The following is a 25000-nucleotide window of genomic DNA, read 5'->3' as shown; positions in this document are numbered from 1 at the left end:
ATCTCCTGCATTGACACCATTATATGAGAACTGAACTGAGCTGGATGATGACATCACGGTTTTCTCCAGAGAGGCTCTATATATATATATATTAGGGATGTCAACGATTAATCGACGATCGATTAATTGTCGATAATACATTTAATCGATACAACTTATCGATCATGGATTAAGCAGGTCTTCATGCGCGTGCGTGCTGCTCAACCGCGAAACATGTAAAGCCAGCGCGCCGGAGTTATGTTTGGGACCATTTTACACCTTCATCATGACTATAAGTTTGCGTGTGCATTCGCAGCCTTTTGTTTTGTGCAAATGTAAGTTGTAATACTGTTTATTTTCTGTAGGCCTATCTATATCTGACTGATCTCATATTGGATGCATTTGGTTAAGAATTAACTCTGTAGTAAAGCGTCAGCTTCAGCGCGCGCAGCTCAAACGGCAGTGCACGACTAATAATGCCTATTGGGACTGTAATATCACATAACATTATAAAGAGAACAATATTGTAATAAAACATTGTGAATTATTTGGGTTTAGTTGCCGTGTCGCGTTGCTCCAGGAAGAGCGCGTCCACAACATGAGTAGTTCTGAATGAATGGCACGTAACTTAGTTCAAGTTCACTTGTGCATGAATTTGCGTCATTTTGTGCAGATATAATTTGTAATATTATGTTTATTTTGAATATACCTGATTAATCTCATATAGGACGCGTTTCTTTTAGATAAATAACGTGCTAGCAAAGTGCTCCAGTTTAACGGTAGCAGATTCATTCAGCGCGTGCAGTTGTTCCAGGAAGAGCGCGTCCACAACAGTCACACAGTCTAAGCGCATATGAGGCGGCGTTGGTGACACGTTGTATTAGTAGTTATATTTGATTATTAAATAATTAATTTAATTATCAATCACATCGAAACATTTTACAATCCTACAAGCCCTTTATTTATATTTAAAACCATTCTAATTGATTTGGTGAGGAACATAGCGTTTTGAGCAGCATTTGCAGACCCTGTCATGCTGTCATAGCCACTGCAGTAGACGCATATCGCAGTATTAAGGCTAACGATTAATCGATTAATTGATCGTTAATTTAAACGACGATCGATCATGGGAATTTGTGAAAATTGACATCCCTAATATATATATAAATAAATGAACTAAATTAATAACTTTTTTACAACAGAAATGACCCATGACTGAACTCTGACCCTCCATGCAGCGAAGCCTGAGCCTGACCCTGAGCCCGAGCCTGACCCTGAGCCTGACCCCGAGCCTGACCCTGACCCTGAGCCCGACCCTGAGCCTGACCCCGAGCCTGACCCTGACCCTGAGCCCGAGCCTGACCCTGAGCCTGACCCTGAGCCTGACCCCGAGCCTGACCCTGAGCCCGACCCTAAGCCTGACCCTGAGCCCGACCCTGAGCCCGACCCTGAGCCCGACCCTGACCCTGAGCCCGACCCTGAGCCCGAGCCTGACCCTGAGCCCAAGCCTGACCGAGCCTGACCCTGAGCCTGACCCTGAGCGAGCCTGACCCTGAGCCTGACCCTGACCGAACCTGACCGAGCCTGACCCTGACCGAGCCTGACCCTGAGCCCGAGCCTGACCCTGAGCCTGACCCTGAGCCCGACCCTGAGCCTGACCCTGAGCGCCGCTATAATCAGTTGATGATCTCGACTCCGCACGCCACAGCGATCATCATCACTCGGAGTAAATTATGCATGATGCCTTTCAACCCAGAGAAGCGTTTCTTACCGGCGGCAGAGTCTCTCCGGGTGTTACATCATCCACGGCCTTCTTTTCCAGTGTTTTAGTGTGAATAATTACCATGGCAACACACATCTTTGCCACAGTCCATTCCAGTGCAGGCGAGTTCGAGTGAAGCTCATTCTTCAGAAGTCCAGCGCTGACCCCGGCGACCTCCAGACGACCTCTTGACCCTGGAGAGAGAACGAGAAAGAGACTCGTAACGTGACGTGTTTGAGTTCACATCAATTACATCATTCAACCATTACTAGTGAAATCCTCTTCAGGAACATTACACTGATGATGTTTGAAGACACACTGCGCACACATACATCCAAACACACACACCGATAGACTGAACACGTGATGCGCACGCCGTCAGCGCTTTCACAGGCTCACGTTTGTGAAGTTTACACAGAGATGATAACTTTTTATTTATTTTTTATCATAATTATTCAAAACTTGCACCTCGGATCCTGTTTCAATGTTTGTGTTCTCGAGCCGAACACTGTTGTGTGTGAAGTGTCCAGAACACATTAAAAGTTTCTGTTCTCTGTGAGAGCGGTGTGTGTTAATAACTAATGATCTTTACAACGGAAGTGAATCAATCAAAACTAACTTTATCTGGACAATAACTTTATTCTAGATCTGCTGTAAAGCCTAAACACTCTCTGTTACTGTAATCTCCTATTATCACTGTAAAGCTGCTGTGAAACATCTGTACTGGTAAAGCGCTGTATAAATGAAGGAGACTCGACTATTTGTGTTTATCTTTGAGCAAGAAAATGAAAGTTGGATCTGACAGCAGTCGCAGTGATGAAGGTGATGAAGACCATGATGAAGGTGCCGCCGCTTCATGCGAAACACAAGCTGAACCCGGCGATGAGGAGGAGCTCGTGTTGTGGACTTGAGGTCATGTGATCTGCTGGAAATAAGTGTGGCCTCACGGTTCCTCGAGTAACTCTGACTCTGAGCAGATGTGGGAGATTTATGGTTACGCTGAGCCATGTTGCTCTTATTTTTCTGTTTTATCTGTTGTTACGCTTGTTATATCTTCTTTTGATCTTGTTGTTCTGTTAGGGTTAGGGTTAGATCAGTAAAATAATCAGATAATTTGATAAAATGGTGAGAAATAGATGAAATTTAAGTGAGAAACAATGGAATTTAGGAAAAAATAAAACTGATTTTACAGGGACATATTTATTGTTAACTTGTTAATACTTTATGATTTATATATTCTTTTGACTAGACATGCTTTTTGATGATTAATACCATTAAAATGGAATCCAGAAAAATAAACAACACAGAATTTAGTAAATATTCACGTTATAGATCTAATCGTCCATTATCGTCGTGTCTGGCGTCGTCAGGCCAGAGAGAGCGAGTAAACAGGACACACATGTGCGTGACATGTTTAATGTGGCGTGTGGCGACACACACACACACACACACACACACACACACACGTCGAGTGTGTCTGATATCTCCCGGGACTCATGGGACTCGATAAGCCTCTATCTGGAGGGCGAGACTGGCTTCAGCGTCTCGGATACGAGACTCGACATTAAGACCCGCTTCAGGCCAATCAGCGAGCGGCACATTTCCCTCGGGCACAAACAACAGATTACAGGAACTTCATCATCGTTCACTCACGCTCACGTCCAACCCCAGAGACTCTCGTTCACACGAGCAACAGCTGGACTCATTGTTCCTGTCATCCGTCTCTGGGGTTTGGGACACACGTAATTGAATTTATCCAATTTGAAAGGAATTTTTTTTATATATGATGGTCTGTAATGAAGTACAAACTATGGAAGCTTGTTTACGCCACAGAATAAAAAATAAAAAAGGTAATTGCGACTTTTTATCTCAGAATTGCGTGATATAAAGTCAGAATTACGAGTTATAAAGTCAGAATTACGAGTTATAAAGTCAGAATTACGTGTTATAAAGTCAGAATTACGTGTTATTAAGTCAGAATTACGTGATATAAAGTCAGAATTACGAGTTATAAAGTCAGAATTACGAGTTATAAAGTCAGAATTGTGTGATATAAAGTCAAAATTACGAGTTATAAAGTCCGAATTACGAGTTATAAAGTCAGAATTACGTGATATAAAGTCAGAATTACGTGATATAAAGTCAGAATTACGAGTTATAAAGTCAGAATTACGTGTTATAAAGTCAGAATTACGTGTTATTAAGTCAGAATTACGTGATATAAAGTCCGAATTACGAGTTATAAAGTCAGAATTACGTGATATAAAGTCAGAATTACGTGTTATTAAGTCAGAATTACGTGTTATTAAGTCAGAATTACGTGATATAAAGTCAGAATTGCGTGATATAAAGTCCGAATTACGAGTTATAAAGTCAGAATTACGTGATATAAAGTCAGAATTGCGTGATATAAAGTCAGAATTACGTGATATAAAGTCAGAATTACGTGATATAAAGTCAGAATTGCGTGATATAAAGTCAGAATTACGTGATATAAAGTCAGAATTGCGTGATATAAAGTCAGAATTACGTGTTATAAAGTCAGAATTACGTGTTATTAAGTCAGAATTGCGTGATATAAAGTCAGAATTGCGTGATATAAAGTCCGAATTACGAGTTATAAAGTCAGAATTACGTGATATAAAGTCAGAATTGCGTGATATAAAGTCAGAATTACGTGATATAAAGTATATCGTAATACCGGTATCACCGGTGGGGGCTTTTAAATCGCTAATTTGAAAGCGAAACTAAAATGCGCACGTCAGCACAGGCATTTATAATGGTGCGGAGCAGAGCGAGCGTTTTCACTTAATTCCTACCATAGGAATGCCCTGAAACACTCTCTCCGCGCCCGCGGACACACACCGTTATTAATGCCCGTGCGCATTTTAGTTTCGCTTTTAAAGGAGCGCCAATTCTGGGGCGGATTGCTTGAATGGTGAGTTCATTAGCTTATCATTCTTAATGAAAAACACAACAACAAAACAGTACAAAGACAAATTCGATTAAATAGGCGATTTTACATTTTGCTTTGACACCAGATATTCCTCCATCATCTTGTCAGTCAGATCCTCGCTCTCGTGATTAACGAGATCTGAGCGGCGACTCTCGTTCAGCTCACGGTTTATCAAGCAGACACGTTCTGTTTTTAATCGTAGTGTCTGTTCTCGAACTAATTATCAAATCAACGGTGTGGTGGTGCCGGTGCGCAAGTGATGTAACCGCTGTTGCTTCTGAACACCGGTAACACCGTCAACACCGAGTATCGTAGCAAGCCTAGCGGACACCAGCTCATTCTGAACATAAATCTTCTCAAAACCAAAAGCTTGAATGGAAAACTCCTCCAGAAAAGAGTAAAACCGCAGCGACTCCATCAGCGCCTGCCCGGCAAGGGTTTCAGGGCTTCTGGAAGTTGCAGCGAATCAATTAGTCATATGAGCTTTGCTAGCCGACGCCACCTCGCGTTCGGGCCAAACCAAACTCAACTGGGCGCGTTCACAAGGCCAGCCAACTCTGTGGCAACAGAAACATCACAGATCCAATTGTGAAACACATGTAGAAATGAAGCCAAACAGTGCGAGCCAAGAGTTTATAGTCCGTGGAACACCACAGCTCCTCCGCCAGAGACTCGCACACGCTAACACTGCCAAACCGAGCCGGTTAGCTTACACAATAGCGGCGTAAAGGAGCGAACGCTTTCACGAGACGCAGCTGCCCGACCGCTTAACATAAACACAAAAGAGAGACCGGTTTCTTTTCACTGGAGAAAACCTCACTTTATCCGCACTCCGGCTCGCAGACGTGAAGCTTTAACACACAGGCCTGTGGGAGTTTGTCCCAGTGCAAGCGCTGTTTAGCAGAGCTCTGGTTAAAGTGTTACCAGGCAATAACTAGCAGAGAGAGACGCTGAAACACACAAAGAAGCATTCATGTGCTCTGCTCTCCACAAACACACACGCTGATCACACACACACACACACACACACACGCTTAGCTGAACACTGGCGCTCAGAAACATGAGCTAACGACACACACCGTTATCAAATCATCAGTACAACACTGCTTTAAATGGTTGGGTGACTGTTCCATTATTTACTCACATCATGTGGTTTCATACACAAAAAGAGACGTTTAGAAGAATGTTCACTACGCTCTTTTTTTTATTTTAAAGGATTTAAAAATATATATAATTATGATGGCTTGTAATGAAGCACAAACTATGGAAGCTTGTTTCCGCCACAGAATAAAACATAAAAAAAGTAATTGTGACTTTTTATCTCGCAATTCTGATTTTATCTCAGAATTGTGTGATAAAGTTAGAATTGTGAGTTATAAAGTCAGAATTGTGTGTTATAAAGTAACAATTGTGAGTTATAAAGTTAGAATTGTGTTATAAAGTCAGAATTGTGTGTTATAAAGTAACAATTGTGAGTTATAAAGTTAGAATTGTGTTATAAAGTCAGAATTGTGTGTTATAAAGTAACAATTGTGAGTTATAAAGTTAGAATTGTGAGTTATAAAGTCAGAATTGTGTGTTATAGAGTAACAATTGTGAGTTATAAAGTTAGAATTGTGAGTTATAAAGTCAGAATTGTGTGTTATAAAGTAACAATTGTGAGTTATAAAGTTAGAATTGTGTTATAAAGTCAGAATTGTGAGTTATAAAGTAACAATTGTGAGTTATAAAGTAACAATTGTGAGTCAAAATCAGAATTGCGATATATAAAGTTGCAATTCTGAGGAAAAGTGTGGTTTCATAAACGAAAAGAGACATTTAGAAGAAAGTTCACGACGCTCTTTTCCGTTGAATGGAAGTAAGAAAACAACAGTCCATATGATGCTTTTTCTGAATTGAATTTTAGGTTGTTTTTCACTCTAATCTCATGGCGCACATTTCAACAAATGCATGAGTAAAAAACGTGAGCTTGGCTTATATTCAGATGTCCCACAATGCATTGTGAATATTTGAGCGCTGCAATAAAGGGGATGATTTCAGTTTTAATCAGATGACATCTTAAATTACAGTCTGTTTCACACAGAAAGCATGAGTGAGTTCCATATTCTTAGGCATTTCTGGAGCTCGACAGGAAGAAGGAGTAATGAACCATTTAAAACTGGAACGGTTTACTAGGATAAAGCTGAATCAGTGCAGTGGCCGGTTCACAGATCACTTGATCCGTCTCCGTGATTCATGATCTCATGAAGCACTTCCGCTCTCGGCCTGATGTCAACATGCAGAAAATATGGAACTGGCAATAACTGAAAACCAGCGGCTCATAAAGAGTGTCTTGTGATTCATCATGGGAACTTCCACTGTGGTGCGCGTCTACGGCCGCATGCGTTACGTGACCTAGTTATCAAAACACACACGCAGTGCAAGAAAAGTGCAATCGCACAAGTCCAAAGGCCTGTCAGCTGATCAAACTCAAGACAACAACCAGCATCTGAAGCAGCAGCACTGATAACACACACACACACACACACACACACACACACACATGTCAGGGGCTTTAAACACTCAATGTGCAAACAAACAATTATGTAAAGATCAAAATCAGCCTCTTTTATGTCAAAGGAACAGTAAAACCAGTTCTTTCTGATGATATCGAACAATGACATATCAAGCAGAAACACCCAACTACTCACTACTCACTAACACTAACACTAACACTAACACTACCACTACCACTACCACTAACACTAATATTAACACTAACTCAACATGTCGCTCTGTTGCTGAGACTCCGTAAACACAATCTACACTTTTCAGAGAGGCGAAAGACTGTAAGGGTTCTCTGTGAGAGCGGTGTGTGTTAATAACTAATGATCTTTACAACGGAAGTGAATCAATCAAAACTAACTTTATCTGGACAATAACTTTATTCTAGATCTCCTGTAAAGCCTAAACACTCTCTGTTACTGTAATCTCCTATTATCACTGTAAAGCTGCTGTATAATGAAGGAGACTCGACTATAAACCCTCAGCCGGCTGGTTTGGTCGTTCACCATGAAACACACACTACACACACTGCTCACTTCACACACTGCTCACGGGACGCTGGCTAGTTCAGCGGAAAATGACGGCGTGAGGTGAGAAACAAACACACACTCAGACCAGCAGCGACTGGAGAAGAACTGGCAGATCGTGCTTGAGTTACAGTAACCGAAACCCTCCTGTGAAACTCACACGGGCGAACTCAGCGAGAAGTGAAAAACCCCTCGTTTGCATGTCAGAATTAACACTGGGTTAGTGCTGATAACCTGATAAACACAATCTGCTCTCATACAGGCGGAGACTCCAGCCGTTCCTGCTCAGATCTCACTCTTCATCTTCATCTTCATCACACTCCAGTTACAGCTAATAACACTGAGGAGAACACTACACTATCACAGTATACTTCATACAACACTACACTATCACAGTATACTTCATACTTCAATTACTTTGAATAGTCTAACATACTGAATACTCTAAAAATACTGCATACTATAAAATACTACAATATCAAAATATAGGCTACTTAATACTTCAATTATATTGAATGCTCAAATATGGAATACTCTAAAAATACTACAATAGCAAAATACACTTCATTCATCAATTATATAGAATAGGCTACACTAAAATAATGAATTCTTTAAAATACTAAACTTTCAAAATACACTTCATTCTTCAATTATATAGGATACATTAATACTGAATAGGTATTTACTCTGGATATACCACAAAATCAAAATACACTTCAATCTTCAACTAAGTTACACAGAATATTCTAAACTAAAGAATATTCTAAACTAATGAATACTCTAAACTAAAGAATATTCTAAACTAATGAATACTCTAAACTAAAGAATACTCTAAACTAATGAATACTCTAAACTAAAGAATACTCTAAACTAAAGAATATTCGAAACTAATGAATACTCTAAACTAATGAATACTCGAAACTAATGAATACTCGAAACTAATGAATACTCGAAACTAATGAATACTCGAAACTAAAGAATATTCGAAACTAATGAATACTCTAAACTAATGAATACTCGAAACTAAAGAATATTCGAAACTAATGAATACTCTAAACTAATGAATACTCTAAACTAATGAATACTCAAAACTAAAGAATACTCTAAACTAATGAATACTCTAAACTAATGAATACTCTAAACTAATGAATACTCTAAACTAAAGAATACTCTAAACTAATGAATACTCTAAACTAAAGAATACTCTAAACTAAAGAATATTCGAAACTAATGAATACTCTAAACTAATGAATACTCTAAACTAAAGAATATTCGAAACTAATGAATACTCTAAACTAATGAATACTCTAAACTAATGAATACTCAAAACTAAAGAATATTCGAAACTAATGAATACTCTAAACTAATGAATACTCTAAACTAATGAATACTCTAAACTAAAGAATATTCGAAACTAATGAATACTCGAAACTAATGAATACTCGAAACTAATGAATACTCTAAACTAATGAATACTCAAAACTAATGAATACTCGAAACTAATGAATACTCTAAACTAATGAATACTCAAAACTAAAGAATACTCTAAACTAATGAATACTCTAAACTAATGAATACTCTAAACTAATGAATACTCGAAACTAAAGAATACTCGAAACTAATGAATACTCGAAACTAATGAATACTCTAAACTAATGAATACTCTAAACTAATGAATACTCAAAACTAAAGAATACTCGAAACTAATGAATACTCGAAACTAATGAATACTCGAAACTAATGAATACTCGAAACTAATGAATACTCGAAACTAAAGAATACTCTAAACTAAAGAATACTCGAAACTAATGAATACTCGAAACTAATGAATACTCGAAACTAAAGAATACTCGAAACTAATGAATACTCGAAACTAAAGAATACTCAAAACTAATGAATACTCTAAACTAAAGAATACTCGAAACTAATGAATACTCGAAACTAATGAATACTCTAAACTAAAGAATACTCTAAACTAATGAATACTCTAAACTAATGAATACTCTAAACTAATGAATACTCTAAACTAATGAATACTCTAAACTAATGAATACTCTAAACTAATGAATACTCTAAACTAAAGAATACTCTAAACTAAAGAATACTCTAAACTAATGAATACTCGAAACTAAAGAATACTCGAAACTAAAGAATACTCTAAACTAATGAATACTCTAAACTAAAGAATACTCGAAACTAATGAATACTCTAAACTAATGAATACTCTAAACTAAAGAATACTCTAAACTAATGAATAGCCTACTCTAAACTAAAGAATACTCTAAATTAAAGAAAACTCTAAACTAAAGAATACTCTAAACTAAAGAATACTCTAAACTAATGAATACTCGAAACTAAAGAATATTCTAAACTAAAGAATACTCTAAACTAAAGAATATTCTAAACTAATGAATACTCTAAACTAAAGAATACTCTAAACTAAAGAATATTCTAAACTAAAGAATACTCTAAACTAATGAATACTCGAAACTAAAGAATATTCTAAACTAATGAATACTCTAAACTAAAGAATATTCTAAACTAAAGAATACTCTAAACTAAAGAATATTCTAAACTAAAGAATACTCGAAACTAATGAATACTTGAAACTAAAGAATATTCTAAACTAATGAATACTCGAAACTAAAGAATACTCTAAACTAAAGAATATTCTAAACTAAAGAATACTCGAAACTAATGAATACTCTAAACTAAAGAATATTCTAAACTAATGAATACTCGAAACTAATGAATACTCTAAACTAAAGAATACTCTAAACTAAAGAATATTCTAAACTAATGAATACTCGAAACTAATGAATACTCGAAACTAAAGAATACTCTAAACTAAAGAATATTCTAAACTAATGAATACTCTAAACTAAAGAATACTCTAAACTAAAGAATATTCTAAACTAATGAATACTCTAAACTAAAGAATACTCTAAACTAATGAATACTCTAAACTAAAGAATACTCTAAACTAAAGAATACTCTAAACTAATGAATACTCTAAACTAAAGAATACTCTAAACTAAAGAATATTCTAAACTAATGAATACTCTAAACTAAAGAATACTCTAAACTAATGAATACTCTAAACTAAAGAATACTCTAAACTAAAGAATATTCTAAACTAATGAATACTCGAAACTAATGAATACTCTAAACTAAAGAATACTCTAAACTAAAGAATACTCTAAACTAATGAATACTCTAAACTAAAGAATACTCTAAACTAAAGAATATTCTAAACTAATGAATACTCTAAACTAAAGAATACTCTAAACTAATGAATACTCTAAACTAAAGAATACTCTAAACTAAAGAATATTCTAAACTAATGAATACTCGAAACTAATGAATACTCTAAACTAAAGAATACTCTAAACTAAAGAATATTCTAAACTAAAGAATACTCTAAACTAAAGAATATTCTAAACTAATGAATACTCGAAACTAATGAATACTCTAAACTAAAGAATACTCTAAACTAAAGAATATTCTAAACTAATGAATACTCGAAACTAATGAATACTCTAAACTAAAGAATACTCTAAACTAAAGAATATTCTAAACTAATGAATACTCTAAACTAAAGAATACTCTAAACTAATGAATACTCTAAACTAATGAATACTCTAAACTAAAGAATACTCTAAACTAAAGAATACTCTTAAAATACTGAATAATAGTTTTTCAGCAGGTTTCTGGAGTTTTCAGTTCTCAGTTCGAGCCGAACAGGGTTTAAGCTTTAACTTTGATCGTAAGTTTAGAGTTTTGAAAAGTTTATTTTTGTAATTATAATCGTTGAAAGAAACTGACTGACTAGTTCGGTGTTTCCCAGCGCTCGGGGAACAAAAGCTACTGACGTCCGCGAGCGTCGCGGGAAACTCACTCACTCACGCACTCACGAGCCCGCGAAACATCGGGAAACACACTGCAGATTAGTCCATTACTTCACGGTAAATACTCACGGGACAGCGAGCGGCGGGTCGGATCGGTAAATACTCACGGGACAGCGAGCGGCGGGCCGGATCGGTAAATACGGTCCTTCAGATCATCTTCATCCCGCGGCCGCACACACACGGAGAGCCACGGGGGAACACGGAACCGCAGCCCAGCACAAAACACACACAAACACACTTCTAAACACCTTCAACCAAGCGAGAACTGTATTATTATACGCAGAAACATCACTTACGATACCTGACGAAGGTAGACGCGGATATGATAACTATTTAATATTGAACCGAAGAGAATGCACCCCCGCGTTTGAATGGACTCGCCCAAGCCGTCACACAATATTACTACGCATTACAACAAATAATTCACACACACACACACACACACACACACAACACGGAAAGTTTGCCTCACCCTGTTCAATCAATCTGATTTATGAACGAGTTCACACTACATCTTTCTAATAATAAAAAAGTAGCCTATACCAGCATGATACTTTGATAAATGGGTAGTTAAAATGTCAACAGACATGAGATTTTACTTGGTAATTGTAAATGGATGCATAAGGGAAAGTGTAGATCTTGGTCAAAGTCTTTTTAATCACATTTGGTCATTTTCATTGGTCCTGCAGTGAGACTAATGGATTCTGACACTCATGGGTTATAATAGGATTTTTGCAGTCCTGATCCCCGGTTTATCACAGCTGTACATGAGACTCTGTTGTCTTAATAGTTTTCCTGACTGAGAAAGTTTCCACCATCATCGTTAAGAGCCAATGATGAAGATCCAGGCCTGTGTCAAGTCAAGTCACCTTTATTTATACAGCGCTTTTTACAATACAGAGTTTCAAAGCAGCTTTACAGAGATAACAGGAAAATAATGCAAGTTTGTTTCCAGAAGAAAATAGCGTCACAGTCCACATGTGTGACACAAACATCCTCAGAATCCACACGTTCACTAACAGTGGTAACTACACTATCAATTCTTAAATAAAGGGCCTGGTTTCACAGACTGGGTTTAGATTAAGCCAGGATTAGATATCAGTTCAATTAGCTTTTATAAACATGCCTTAGATAAAAACATTACTATGGCACTGACATATTTTAAGATCTGCTTTATTTATAAGATATTTAGTCTGTGACTAGATTAGTCCTGGTCTGTGAGACAGCATAACAGCCCCTGAATATTAAACCTGAGGATAAAACACTGAACGAACGGGGAAAAGCTGTAACTGAGCCTCGGAGAGCTTCACTGTTGTGTGTCGGTTCTGTGATAATGAAGCTGGTGAAGTTCAGATGTGGGAAAATAAATTCCACACCCTGTCTAGTTACCTGGCCATCAGTGTGTTGTGGAAAAAGGCTCCCAGATCCCTGAGATCCACACACACACACACACTACAGGAACACATGAGGTCCATACAGGAACACATGAGGTCCACACACACCATCTACAGGAACACATGAGGTCCACACACACACACACACACACCATCTACAGGAACACATGAGAACTGCTGCGCTTCATTATACAGCAGTGAACATCATATCTGATGAAGATGAGGAGATCATGCAGTGTGTGTCTTTTTTTTAATGTAAACTTTATTTAATTTTCCAACATCACATTAGTTTTTTCTGAACAAATCAGTGTTGCTCTCAAACGGGAAACATGATCAAAGAAACGACTGACTTCATGATGTTGTTCGGAGGCTCTGAACACAGATCAACAGCTGATATTACAGTCAGTGTAACAGAGGGTTCACCCGTACGCTGAGTTACAGGTTTAGCTCTCTACTGAGTAAATACATCTCGTACATCACAGACACTGATGACACTGGAATCTCCTGAACTGAAGACTGTTACAGTCAAGTCCCGTAACAAGGACAGAATCACATTCATTTCACACAGAAGTTCCACTCGCACTGCAGTCTGCTAGTGTAAGCCTGTGTGTGTGTGTGTGTGTGTGTGTGTCTGAGGTCAGCGGAGTGTGTGTCTGAGGGTCAGCGGAGTGTGTGTCTGAGGTCAGCGGAGTGTGTGTCTGAGGTCAGCGGAGTGTGTGTCTGAGGTCAGCGGAGTGTGTGTCTGTTCCGGCGCTCCCGCTCCTCGTTCTGCACGGATCTCCAGAGCGCTCGGATGTTCCCCTCACCGAAGCCTGAGGCTCCTCTCCGCTCGATGAGCTCCAGGAAGAAGGAGTTGTCTCCGAACAAGGGCTTCGTGAACACCTGGAGCAGGAGCCTGCGCGCACGCACACACAATCAGTCAACATCTCAATTTGACAGACTGAAGAAGAGGTGTATTCACACACACTGCTGAACGCTACAGAGCAGAGAGTGACGGATCGCTGGATTTGCAGTTTTCATTGTGTGTTGATATGCAGAATTATGGGGTAAAATCACACCTATACTGTATTGTTATATATTGTATTGACAACTCATCAATTAAATATTTACCATCGTATATTCTGCATAATTGGACGTTTTTAAATAAACACTGACAAAAAAACTATGCAAGTGTTAGGGCTGGACATGAACATTGATATAAGTGATCACATGGATTTAGACCTATATTGTATTTATATGAAGTGTTCTGCTGCATATATTTCCCCGGTGTTGAAATCAGACTCATATAAATGTGAGGAAACAGGATTCCTGCATGTCAGTCTCCATGATCACTGGATCTTTGGTGAGTTGTGAGGAACTCTATATCGAGTCCAAGCTTTAGTTTAAACTGATAATCGATCGTTTTACTGGCGTTTCCTCTATTAAATCCAGTCACTCTCAGCTCTTCCTCAGTGTGTTCCCGCGGGAAACTGACGGCAATGCATATCCTCAATTCAGGTATAGATTTATAATAATATTTAACATCAGGTCCATCATAATCTATTCAGGGGGAAACACTGGAAAGGTTGTGTGTGAGTGATGCAGACAGCGGAGTGTGTGTCGTACCGTTGACTGGGTGTGATCCGGCTGTCTGTGTGTGTGTGAACATCAGTGTCCAGGAGAATCCCGTACTGGCTCAGTGTGTGAGGATCCAGACCCGCATCCAAGATCTCCTGCTGCTTTCCTACCTGCCAACACACACACACACACACACACACACACACACACACACGCACGCACGCACCATTATGAACCGTGTATGAGCTACTGTGTGCACATGGATTATGGATCATTATTCAAATATCATCACTGGTTGTACAGCGTCTGTGACCAAACTTTTAATTTACATTCTTTTATCATTTTAAAATATATATAAAAAAAAAGTAATGGCCTTTTATTTAATCTGTGACTGTGTGTGTGAGTAAGTGAGCGCGAGAGTGTGCGCGAGTGCGAGAGTGTGCGAGAGTGTGCGCGAGTGCGAGAGTGCGCGCGAGTGCGAGAGTGCGCGCGAGTGCGCGCGAGTGCGAGCGAGTGAGAGAGTGCGCGCGAGTGAGAGAGTGCGCGCGAGTGAGAGTGTGTGCAAGTGTGTGTAAGTGTGTGTGAGTGCGAGTGAGAGTGTGTGAGTGCGAGTGAGAGTGTGTGCAAGTGAGAGTGTGTGCGAGTGAGTGTGCAAGTGAGAGTGTGTGCGCGAGTGAGTGAGTGAGTGTGCGCGAGTGAGTGAGTGAGAGTGTGTGCGCGAGTGTGAATGAGTGAGAGTGTGAGAGAGTGAGTGAGAGAGTGTGAGTGTGCGAGAGTGTGTGAGTGAGTGTGTGTGAGTGAGTGAGAGTGTGTGCGCGAGTGTGAATGAGTGAGAGTGTGAGTGAGTGAGAGAGTGAGTGAGAGAGTGTGTGCGAGTGAGAGTGTGTGCGAGTGAGAGTGTGTGCGAGTGAGAGTGTGTGCGAGTGAGAGTGTGTGCGAGTGAGAGTGTGTGCGAGTGAGAGTGTGTGCGAGTGAGAGTGTGTGCGAGTGAGAGTGTGTGCGAGTGAGAGTGTGTGCGAGTGAGAGTGTGTGCGAGTGTGCGAGTGGTGAGAGTGTGCGAGTGGTGAGAGTGTGTGCGAGTGAGAGTGTGTGCGACGAGTGAGAGTGTGTGCGAGAGTGTGTGCGCGAGTGAGTGAGCGAGTGAGTGAGCGAGTGAGTGAGTGTGAGTGTGTGCGAGAGTGTGTGAGTGAGTGAGAGTGTGTGAGTGAGTGTGTGCGAGTGAGTGCGAGTGAGTGTGTGCGCGCGTGTGAGTGAGTGAGAGTGTGTGCGCGAGTGTGAATGAGTGAGTGTGAGTGAGAGAGTGAGAGTGAGTGAGTGAGAGAGTGAGTGAGTGTGAGTGTGTGCGAGAGTGAGTGAGAGTGAGAGTGTGTGCGAGTGTGAGTGTCTGTGAATGAGTGAGAGTGTGCGCGCGAGTGAGTGAGTGAGAGTGTGCGAGTGTGAATGAGTGAGAGTGAGTGAGTGAGAATGAGTGAGAGTGAATGAGTGAGTGTGAGTGAGTGAGTGAGAGAGTGAGAATGAGTGAGTGTGAGAATGAATGAGTGAGTGTGAGTGAGTGTGTGAGTGAGTGAGAGAGAGTGTGTGAGTGAGTGTGTGAGTGAGAGTGTGTGCGCGAGTGTGAATGAGTGAGAGTGAGTGAGCGAGTGAGAGAGAGAGTGTGTGTGAGAGAGAGTGTGTGTGTGTGTGTGAGAGAGAGAGAGTGTGTAAGTGTCTGTGAGAGTGTGTGAGTGAGAGTGAGTGAGTGTGAAAGTGTCTGTGAGAGTGAGTAAGTGAGAGTGTATGAGTGAGAGAGTGTGAGAAAGTGTGTTAGTGTCTGTGGGAGTGTGAGTGAGTGTCTGTGAGAGTGTGTGTGTGAGTGAGAGTGTGTGAGTGAGTGAGAGTGTGTGCGAGAGTGTGAGTGAGTGAGAGTGTGTGCGTGAGAGAGAGTGTGTGTGAATGAGTGAGAGTGTGTGCGAGTAAGTGAGAGTGTGTGCGCGAGTAAGAGTGTGTGCGCGAGTGAGAATGTGAGTGAGTGAGAGAGAGTGTGTGTGAGTGAGAGAGAGTGAGAGAGTGTGTGAGTGAGAGAGAGTGTGTGTGTGTGTGTGTGTGTGTGTGTGTGTGTGTGTGTGTGTGAGTGAGAGTGTGTGAGTGAGTGAGTGTCTGAGTGAGAGTGTGTGAGAGTGTATGAGTGAGTGAGAGAGTGTGTGTGAGTAAGTGTGTGAGTGTCTATGAGAGTGTGAGTGAGAGAGAGAGAGAGTGTGTAAGTGTCTGTGAGAGTGTGTGAGTGAGTGAGTAAGTGTCTGTGAGTGAGAGTGTGTGAGAGAGTGTGAGAGTGTGAGAGTGTGTGTGTGTGTGTGAGTGAGAGAGAGAGAGAGTGAGTAAGTGTGTGAGTGTCTGTGAGAGTGAGTGAGAGTGAGTGAGTGTGTGAGTGAGAGTGTGTGTGTCTGACCTCAGTGTAGTACGCCGGTGGAGGAGAGTAGAACTGCACTCCAGCGAGTCTCAGTGTGTGTGCTGTTGTCACGATGTTGTCGGTGTAGAGCCCGATGTGTTGGACTCCGGCTCCTCGGTGCTGATCCAGGAACGAGTCCACCTGATTACTGCCTAAAACACACACACCGTTAGTAAACACACACACCGTTAGTAAACACACACACCGTTATTACACACACACACTGTTATTACACACACACCGTTATTACACACACACACCATTATTACACACACACACCATTATTACACACACACACCATTATTACACACACACACCATTATTACACACACACACACCATTATTACACACACACACACCATTATTACACACACACACCATTATTACACACACACACCATTATTACACACACACACCATTATTACACACACACACCATTATTACACACACACACCATTATTACACACACACCATTATTACACACACACCATTATTACACACACAGCTGATGTGGACAACTCAACCGCTTTTAAATATTAGTACAGAATAGTTAAAGATATTGGTCAAACTTTTCAATAAGGTTCATTACTGAACATGATCTAAGAATGAAAAATACTTCAGCATTTATTAATCTTAGGTAATATTAATTTCAACATTTACTAATACTTTATTAAAATCAAAGGTTGTATTTGTTAACATTAGTTAATGCACTGTGAACTAACATGAACAAACAATGAACAGCTGGATTATTATTAACTAACATTAACAAAAATTAATAAATACTGTATTACTCTTTATTAGTTCATGTTAGTGAATACATTAACAAATGAAGCTTACTGTAAAGTGTAACGACGACACGTGATATGAAGTGTGTGTGAGAGATGAAGTGTGTGTGAGAGAGGAAGTGTGTGTGAGATGTAAATCAAGACCTTGCTCAGGAAGAGACTCTGCGATCACAAACTTGCAGTCGGGCCGCTCCTCATCTCTGCTTGAGGGTGTGATTCCCGACTCGCTGCGTTCCCGGTATTCCAGCGCTGTGAGCCGGAGCCCGATCCCGTCGTGGTCCAACACGTATCCCTCCTCCTCATCCTCATCCCTGCACAGGAAGAACGGTCATGATAACGATCTTATTTTTTGGCATCAAACAGTGCATTTACATTATAGGCAGACTCTTATCAAATGCACTGTATTCAAGCTGTACATTGTATTAGTTCATGCATTCAGGGATTCAAACCCATGACCTTGGCGTTGCACTGTACTCTTTCACCTTGCAATGCATTCAGTGCCTATACATTGGATCAGTTCATGCATTCCCATTCCCAAACATTTGCATTTGAGCTCCAGCTGTAATAGCAATAGAGATGTGTGCCAGCACTAGGCAGGAGTCTGTATGAGGATGAGGATGATGATGCTGCTGATACCTGTCGATGAAGAACCTCTGGAAGCCGAAGTTCTGCTGGTACCAGCGGGTGATGTGAGCAGTGCTGCCCCGGGGACACGCGTACGTGATGTGGTCGAAGTGGCTGATGGGACAGTGCGCAGGGTTAGCGGTCTGCGAGCCCGGCTCGACCGCACTGAAACCCGGCAGGAACAGACCCCGGTACCGGGAGCAGTCGATGAGTGTGTGGCACACGTTCCCCACCGCGGACCGGAGCACGGAGAAGCAGACCCGCCCGCGGGCATCGCGCACCTCGGTGGGCGGCTGGAGGAACTCGCAGAGACCCTGATCTCGCAACGCCCGCGACGCGCGCTCCACGCTCTCCACCTCGAAACACACGTTACTCACGGTGTCCACCGGGTAGTGCGTATGCGCCCCGTATAGACATCTCAGATCCTGATGGTCTCTAGCTGTGACGGAACTCCAGGCACGTGACTGAGGTCCGGTCACCGGCTTGTTCGGTCTCTCGTTGACCACGAACACGGCCGATCCCCTGCGGAGCGCGAGCTGCTTCGCTCGGTCCGTCAGTCTGGCTGCAAACACATTAAACTGGAACCGGGACACGAGCTCATGAACAACTTTATCCACGTTAGAGGCGTGCAGTGAAATGTGGTGCAACCTCTTCAAGTAGGCCGCCATGTTGGGATGACGTCACGCAGAGGGGCGTGTTCTGTTGTGTTGTGTGGTATTTTTAAATGATCAATGAACAAGTACTGACCATATTCATTTTAAGGTAATTTATTACACGATTCTACGTATTTTATAGCTTGACTTTACATAAAATATTGCCTAAAAAAATAAATGAAAACCCAAATAAAATGAAAATAAAAAACGAATTTGTCATTCTAGGGTTGGTTTTCACATGGTGTGGAATCGTCCAATCGGCAGCTGTGCGTTTGGTCACATGCTCGTGACGCTACGCAAGACGCTGGTCGTTTTTATTTTGTCAGCGCCGCCATTAAATCCGCATTTAAATCAACATTCAGAGCTTAGATTCAGTATTCATCGATTTAAAAACATTCAACGATTTATATAAAGCTCGGAGAATAAACAACGCAATGGAGTTCGAATAACAACAGTAAAGACTGACTGAGGTGATTTAAGTCTCATTAATGAGGAGTCGCGCGCGGGGCGATGTGAGTGTTTACATGTTTTAGCATTTATACGCGTCTGTCGGAGTATTAATGTGACTTATATACTAATAAGAGTGTCTCTGAGTGTGGTGTGCGGGATGAGTGTCAGTAATTACAAGATTAACACAGTCAGTGCTGCGAGATATCAGTAATACAAACTGAACTGTGACATAAGAGTGTCAGTAGATATTAACACTGTCAGTGCTGAGATCAAATTAATACTGTCATTAATAACATCAGTACTGAGATAACATTAATACTGTCATTAATAATATTAACACTGTCAGTGCTGAGATAAAATTAATACTGTCATTAATAACATCAGTACTGAGATACAATTAATACTGTCATTAATAATATTAACACTGTCAGTGCTGAGATATAAAATAATACTGTCATTAATAACATCAGTACTGAGATAAAATTAATACTGACATTAATAATATTAACACTGTCAGTGCTGAGATATAACATAAATACTGACATTAATAATATTAACACTGTCAGTGCTGAGACATAACATTAATACTGTCATTAATAATATTAACACTGTCAGTGCTGAGACATAACATTAATACTGTCATTAATAATAACACTGTCAGTGCTGAGATATAACATTAATACTGACATTAAGAATATTAACACTGTCAGTGCTGAGATATAACATTAATACTGTCATTAATAATATTAACACTGTCATTGCTGAGATATAACATTAATACTGTCATTAATAATATTAACACTGTCAGTGCTGAGATATAACATAATACTGTCATTAATAACATCAGTACTGAGATAAAATTAATACTGACATTAATAATATTAACACTGTCAGTGCTGAGATATAACATTAATACTGACATTAATAATATTAACACTGTCAGTGCTGAGACATAACATTAATACTGTCATTAATAATATTAACACTGTCAGTGCTGAGATATAACATTAATACTGACATTAATAATATTAACACTGTCAGTGCTGAGACATAACATTAATACTGACATTAATAATATTAACACTGTCAGTGCTGAGATATAACATTAATACTGACATTAATAATATTAACACTGTCAGTGCTGAGACATAACATTAATACTGTCATTAATAATATTAACACTGTCATTGCTGAGATATAACATTAATACTGTCATTAATAATATTAACACTGTCAGTGCTGAGATATAACATAATACTGTCATTAATAACATCAGTACTGAGATAAAATTAATACTGACATTAATAATATTAACACTGTCAGTGCTGAGATATAACATTAATACTGACATTAATAATATTAACACTGTCAGTGCTGAGATAAAATTAATACTGACATTAATAATATTAACACTGTCAGTGCTGAGATATAACATTAATACTGACATTAATAATATTAACACTGTCAGTGCTGAGATATAACATTAATACTGACATTAATAATATTAACACTGTCAGTGCTGAGATATAACATTAATACTGACATTAATAATATTAACACTGTCAGTGCTGAGATATAACATTAATACTGTCATCTGTCACTTCCTGTTCTGTATTTTTTGACATGTCTCGTTTTATTTTGTGTTTACAGATTTCTGTCTCCGCCTCAATGTGTGACTCTGATGTAAGTGTGTGTTGAGTGAGTGAGTGTGTGTGTGTGTGTGTGTGTGTGTGAGTGAGTGAGTGAGTGAGTGTGTGTGTGTGTGTGTGTGTGTGCTGATCCATCATGACAGAGCTGTGTGTGAAGTGGTCGTGTGAGTACTGCACATATGAAAACTGGCCGTCTGCTATTAAATGCACCATGTGTCGGGCGCAGAAACCCAGCGCAACCATCATCACAGCGGACCCGTTCCCGGGCAGAACCGACCCGACCGCGGGACACCCGTGGGACCCGGTTCTCATCTGTCCCGACTCCAGCGCCCGGCCCCGGGTCCGGCCGGCCCAGTCCGTGGAGCCCAGTGGGAAGTGGTCGTGTCAGGTGTGCACGTTCCTGAACTGGCCCAGATCGGTGCGCTGCACTCAGTGCCGAAGCCTCCGGGCCTCAGAACCACCACCCGGTACCGGCCGACCCGCGTCAGACCCGTGCGAGGAGTACAACGACCGGAACCGGCTCAACACGCGTGTGCAGTGCTGGACCTGCTCGGGCTGCTCGTACGAGAACTGGCCCAAATCCCCTCGTTGCGTGGTGTGCGACCAGCCCAGACCCAACGACGCCTACCAGCCCGCCGAGCCGGACGAGATCAACGAGCTCTCCGCCGTGATCAACGAGGCGGAGCGCAGACGAGCGCGGGGTGTGTGTAGCGGGGCGCGTCGACACTCGCCCAGCTCGTCCGCACGCGAGGCAGAACTGCAGATCGAGTTCGCCGCCGGAGCTCAGAGCGGGAGAGACGAGAGAGAGATGGACTTCAAGAAGCTCAAGCAGATCAAGAACCGCATGAGGAAAACAGACTGGCTGTTCCTCAACGCCTGTGCTGGTGAGTGCCTCTTCACTCTCCTGGGGTTTTCTGTCTTAGGGCCCTATTTTAATGATCTAAGCACATGGTTTAAAGTGCACTTAGGGCATCCGAATCCACTTCTGCTAGTTCAACGACAGGAAAAATGGTCGGCGCTCCCGGTGCATGGTCTAAAAGGGTGTCTCTATTCTCTTAATGAGTAGTGGGTGTGTTTTGGGCGTAATGCAATAAACCAATCAGAGTCTCGTCTACCATTCCGGATCTGCTCGTGCACAAGATTAAAGCTGTGTGTGTGTGTGTGTGTGTGAGGTTAAAGCGAGACCATCTACGGGACAAGCCGGACTCAACCATATCTTTATGTAGGCTACACAATAATAATATTTTATATTGTAATCCTTTAATTATTCATATTTGTCATGTTTGTGTACTGCTGCGCGTCCCTGTGTGTGTGTTATAAGCGGAGTGTGTGTGTTATAAGCAGAGTGTGTGTGTGTGTACGCCGTTGTGGACCCGCCTATAGGCGCACATTACTAACGCGCTCTCTAAATAACAAAAGAAATACTGCGCCATTGACTTTAGAGCGGTTCAGTTGGTCAACGGCTCAGTCTACTTCAGTTCCTCTAAACAGCAGCGCTCCAACGAACACACACTCGTTCTCAGACCAGCAACAACGCTCCTGAACACACACTCGTTCTCAGACCAGCAACAACGCTCCAACAAACACACACTCGTTCTCAGACCAGCAACAACGCTCCTGAACACACACTCGTTCTCAGACCAGCAACAACGCTCCTGAACACACACTAGTTCTCAGACCAGCCGCCCATGGGCCACAGATGGGCTCAAATGCATTTGCTATTTAAACAACGTGGCGCAGGACGAGAAAATGAAACATAGTCGGGCTGAAACTGGCAAAACACTCTTGCATTTGTATTTCCACGCAGTGATGTCATGGTGATGATGATGTCATGTGCGGAGCTTCATTGTCTTTTGTTTGCACTGATTCTCGTGACTCGTGTCATTCAGCGTTCAATGACCTGACGTGGATAAAATGAGTTTTAGCAGCGCTGATAATGCCAGTGTTGCAGAGATTGACACGTTACTCACAGTCAGAATGCAGTGTAGTTCAGCTTCTGCCTGCTTTATTATCATCACATTTATGTTTATGCATTTGCCAGATGCTTTTATCCAAATTAACTTGCATTGCATTCAAGGCACACATTTGATCCAGTTCATGCATTCCCAAATAAAATATTCATAATGTATATTATAATGTGATTAGGTGTAGTGACCATTGTGGATAAAAACAAATATAACAAATATTAAATATTGGTTATATCACATAAATGTAAATATTACCAAACACTTTAGTGTCACTCTAACAGCTGAAATGATTGAGACACTGTTATTAATATCATTGCACAACAACAAGTAAACACACACACACACACACACGTGACAGTGACCTTTACTCTGATTCAGAAGCATCCGAACCCTGCAAGTGTGTGTCAATGAGCAGCTCGTGTTCTGGGTCAGTCTGACATGTGCAGATCTGTGACTGACCTCTTCAGACGCTGCCCTTTAACACATGTTATCCTCATAACACATCATCACGCTTCATCATTAATGTAATGAACATTTCCCTACAGCTGATGCCTAAAGCACACGTGTGGATGAAGGTTTCAGTGTCGCGTTTGGAGAAGCTCTCGTGAAGCATCATCTCAGACACGATCAGCAGTTAACCATCGTGTGTGTGTGTGTGTGTGTGTGTGTGTGCAGGTGTGGTCGAAGGCGACCTGTCGGCGGTCGAGGCCTATAAGTCGTCAGGCGGTGACATCGCACGTCAGCTGACCGGTGACGAGGTGCGTCTGCTGAACCGGCCCTCAGCGTTCGACAGCGGATTCACACTCGTACACCTCGCCATACGCTTCCAGAGGCAGGACATGCTGGCCGTGCTGCTGACAGAGGTGTGTGTGTGTGTGTGTGTGTGTGTGTGTGTGTGTGTGTGTGTGTGTGTGTGTGAGAGTGTGCGTGCGAGTGTGCGTACATGAGCGCGAGTGTGAGTGTGTGTGTGAGTGTGAGAGTGTCAGAGTGTGTGTGAGTGACTGAGTGAGTGTGTGTGCATGAGCGCAGGTGTGTGAGTGCCTGTGCGTGTGCATGAGTGAGTGTGTGTATGTGAGTGAGTGAGAGAGTGTGTGTGTGTGTGTGTGTGTGTGTGTGAGTGTGCGTGCATGAGCGCGGGTGTGTGAGTGAGTGAGTGTGAGAGTGTCAGAGTGTGTGTGTGTGAGTGACTGAGTGAGTGTGCGTGCATGAGCGCAGGTGTGTGAGTGTGAGAGTGTCAGAGTGTGTGTGTGTGTGTGAGTGACTGACTGAGTGACTGAGTGAGTGTGCGTGCATGAGCGCAGGTGTGTGAGTGTGTGTGCGTGAGTGTGTGTATGTATGTGAGAGAGTGTGTGTGTGTGTGTGAGTGTGCGTGCATGAGCGCGGGTGTGTGAGTGTGTATGTGAGTGAGTGAGAGAGTGCGTGTGCGTGAGTGAGTGTGTGAGTGTGTGTGAGTGACTGACTGAGTGACTGAGTGTGCGTGCATGAGCGCAGGTGTGTGAGTGCGTGTGCGTGAGTGAGTGAGAGAGTGTGTGAATGTGCGTGCATGAGCGCAGGTGTGTGAGTGCGTGTGCGTGAGTGCGTGAGTGAGTGTGTGTGTATGTATGTGAGTGAGTGAGAGAGTGTGTGAGTGTGCGTGCATGAGCGCGGGTGTGTGAGTGAGTGTGTGTATGTGAGTGAGTGAGTGAGAGAGAGTGTGTGTGTGTGTGTGTGTGAGTGCGTGAGTGTGTTGTGTGTGAGTGTGAGCGTGAGTGTGAGCGTGTGTGTGTGCGAGTATGAGTTTTTGTGTGTGTGTGTCTGTGTGTGTGATCGACTGATCTCTG

The 25000-nt window shown here is 41.4% G+C and overlaps 3 protein-coding genes across 5 annotated transcripts in view; 1 reads left to right on the top strand and 2 right to left on the bottom strand.

Annotated features, from left to right (window-relative positions):
* The window catches only part of fam53b (family with sequence similarity 53 member B), a 27499-nt gene extending 15558 nt beyond the window's left edge, over positions 1-11941 (bottom strand). The window contains exons 1-2 of one of the 2 annotated variants that reach the window (XM_082151348.1): positions 11784-11941; positions 1751-1935 (exon numbers count right to left, since the gene is read on the bottom strand). In XM_082151348.1, coding sequence (XP_082007474.1) covers positions 1751-1837 — 87 coding nt within the window. In that variant the 5' untranslated portion in view covers positions 1838-1935; positions 11784-11941. Of the gene's footprint in view, positions 1-1750; positions 1936-11745 lie in introns of both variants that reach the window. The other variant, XM_082151347.1, reaches the window with a different exon arrangement.
* A 1445-nt stretch (positions 11942-13386) lies between these two features.
* On the bottom strand, positions 13387-19158 carry hpdl (4-hydroxyphenylpyruvate dioxygenase-like). The gene is made up of 5 exons (XM_082152449.1): positions 18474-19158; positions 17982-18148; positions 17053-17204; positions 14676-14797; positions 13387-13965 (listed from the first exon to the last, which is right to left on the bottom strand). The coding sequence occupies exons 1-5, from the start codon at positions 19127-19129 to the stop codon at positions 13797-13799; spliced, it is 1266 nt and encodes a 421-aa protein (XP_082008575.1). The 5' UTR covers positions 19130-19158; the 3' UTR covers positions 13387-13796.
* Positions 19159-19396: 238 nt separating this feature from the next.
* zranb1a (zinc finger, RAN-binding domain containing 1a) overlaps positions 19397-25000 on the top strand; it is a 12707-nt gene continuing 7103 nt past the window's right edge. The window contains exons 1-3 of one of the 2 annotated variants that reach the window (XM_082152424.1): positions 19397-19584; positions 21215-22097; positions 23856-24043. In XM_082152424.1, the coding sequence (XP_082008550.1) occupies positions 21350-22097; positions 23856-24043 (936 nt within the window). In that variant the 5' untranslated portion in view covers positions 19397-19584; positions 21215-21349. Of the gene's footprint in view, positions 19627-21214; positions 22098-23855; positions 24044-25000 lie in introns of both variants that reach the window. The other variant, XM_082152423.1, reaches the window with a different exon arrangement.

This window comes from Leuciscus leuciscus, assembly GCF_965113295.1.
Source record: "Leuciscus leuciscus genome assembly, chromosome: 21".
Lineage (NCBI taxonomy): Eukaryota > Metazoa > Chordata > Actinopteri > Cypriniformes > Leuciscidae > Leuciscus > Leuciscus leuciscus.
This window is presented reverse-complemented; position numbering and strand designations above follow the sequence as displayed.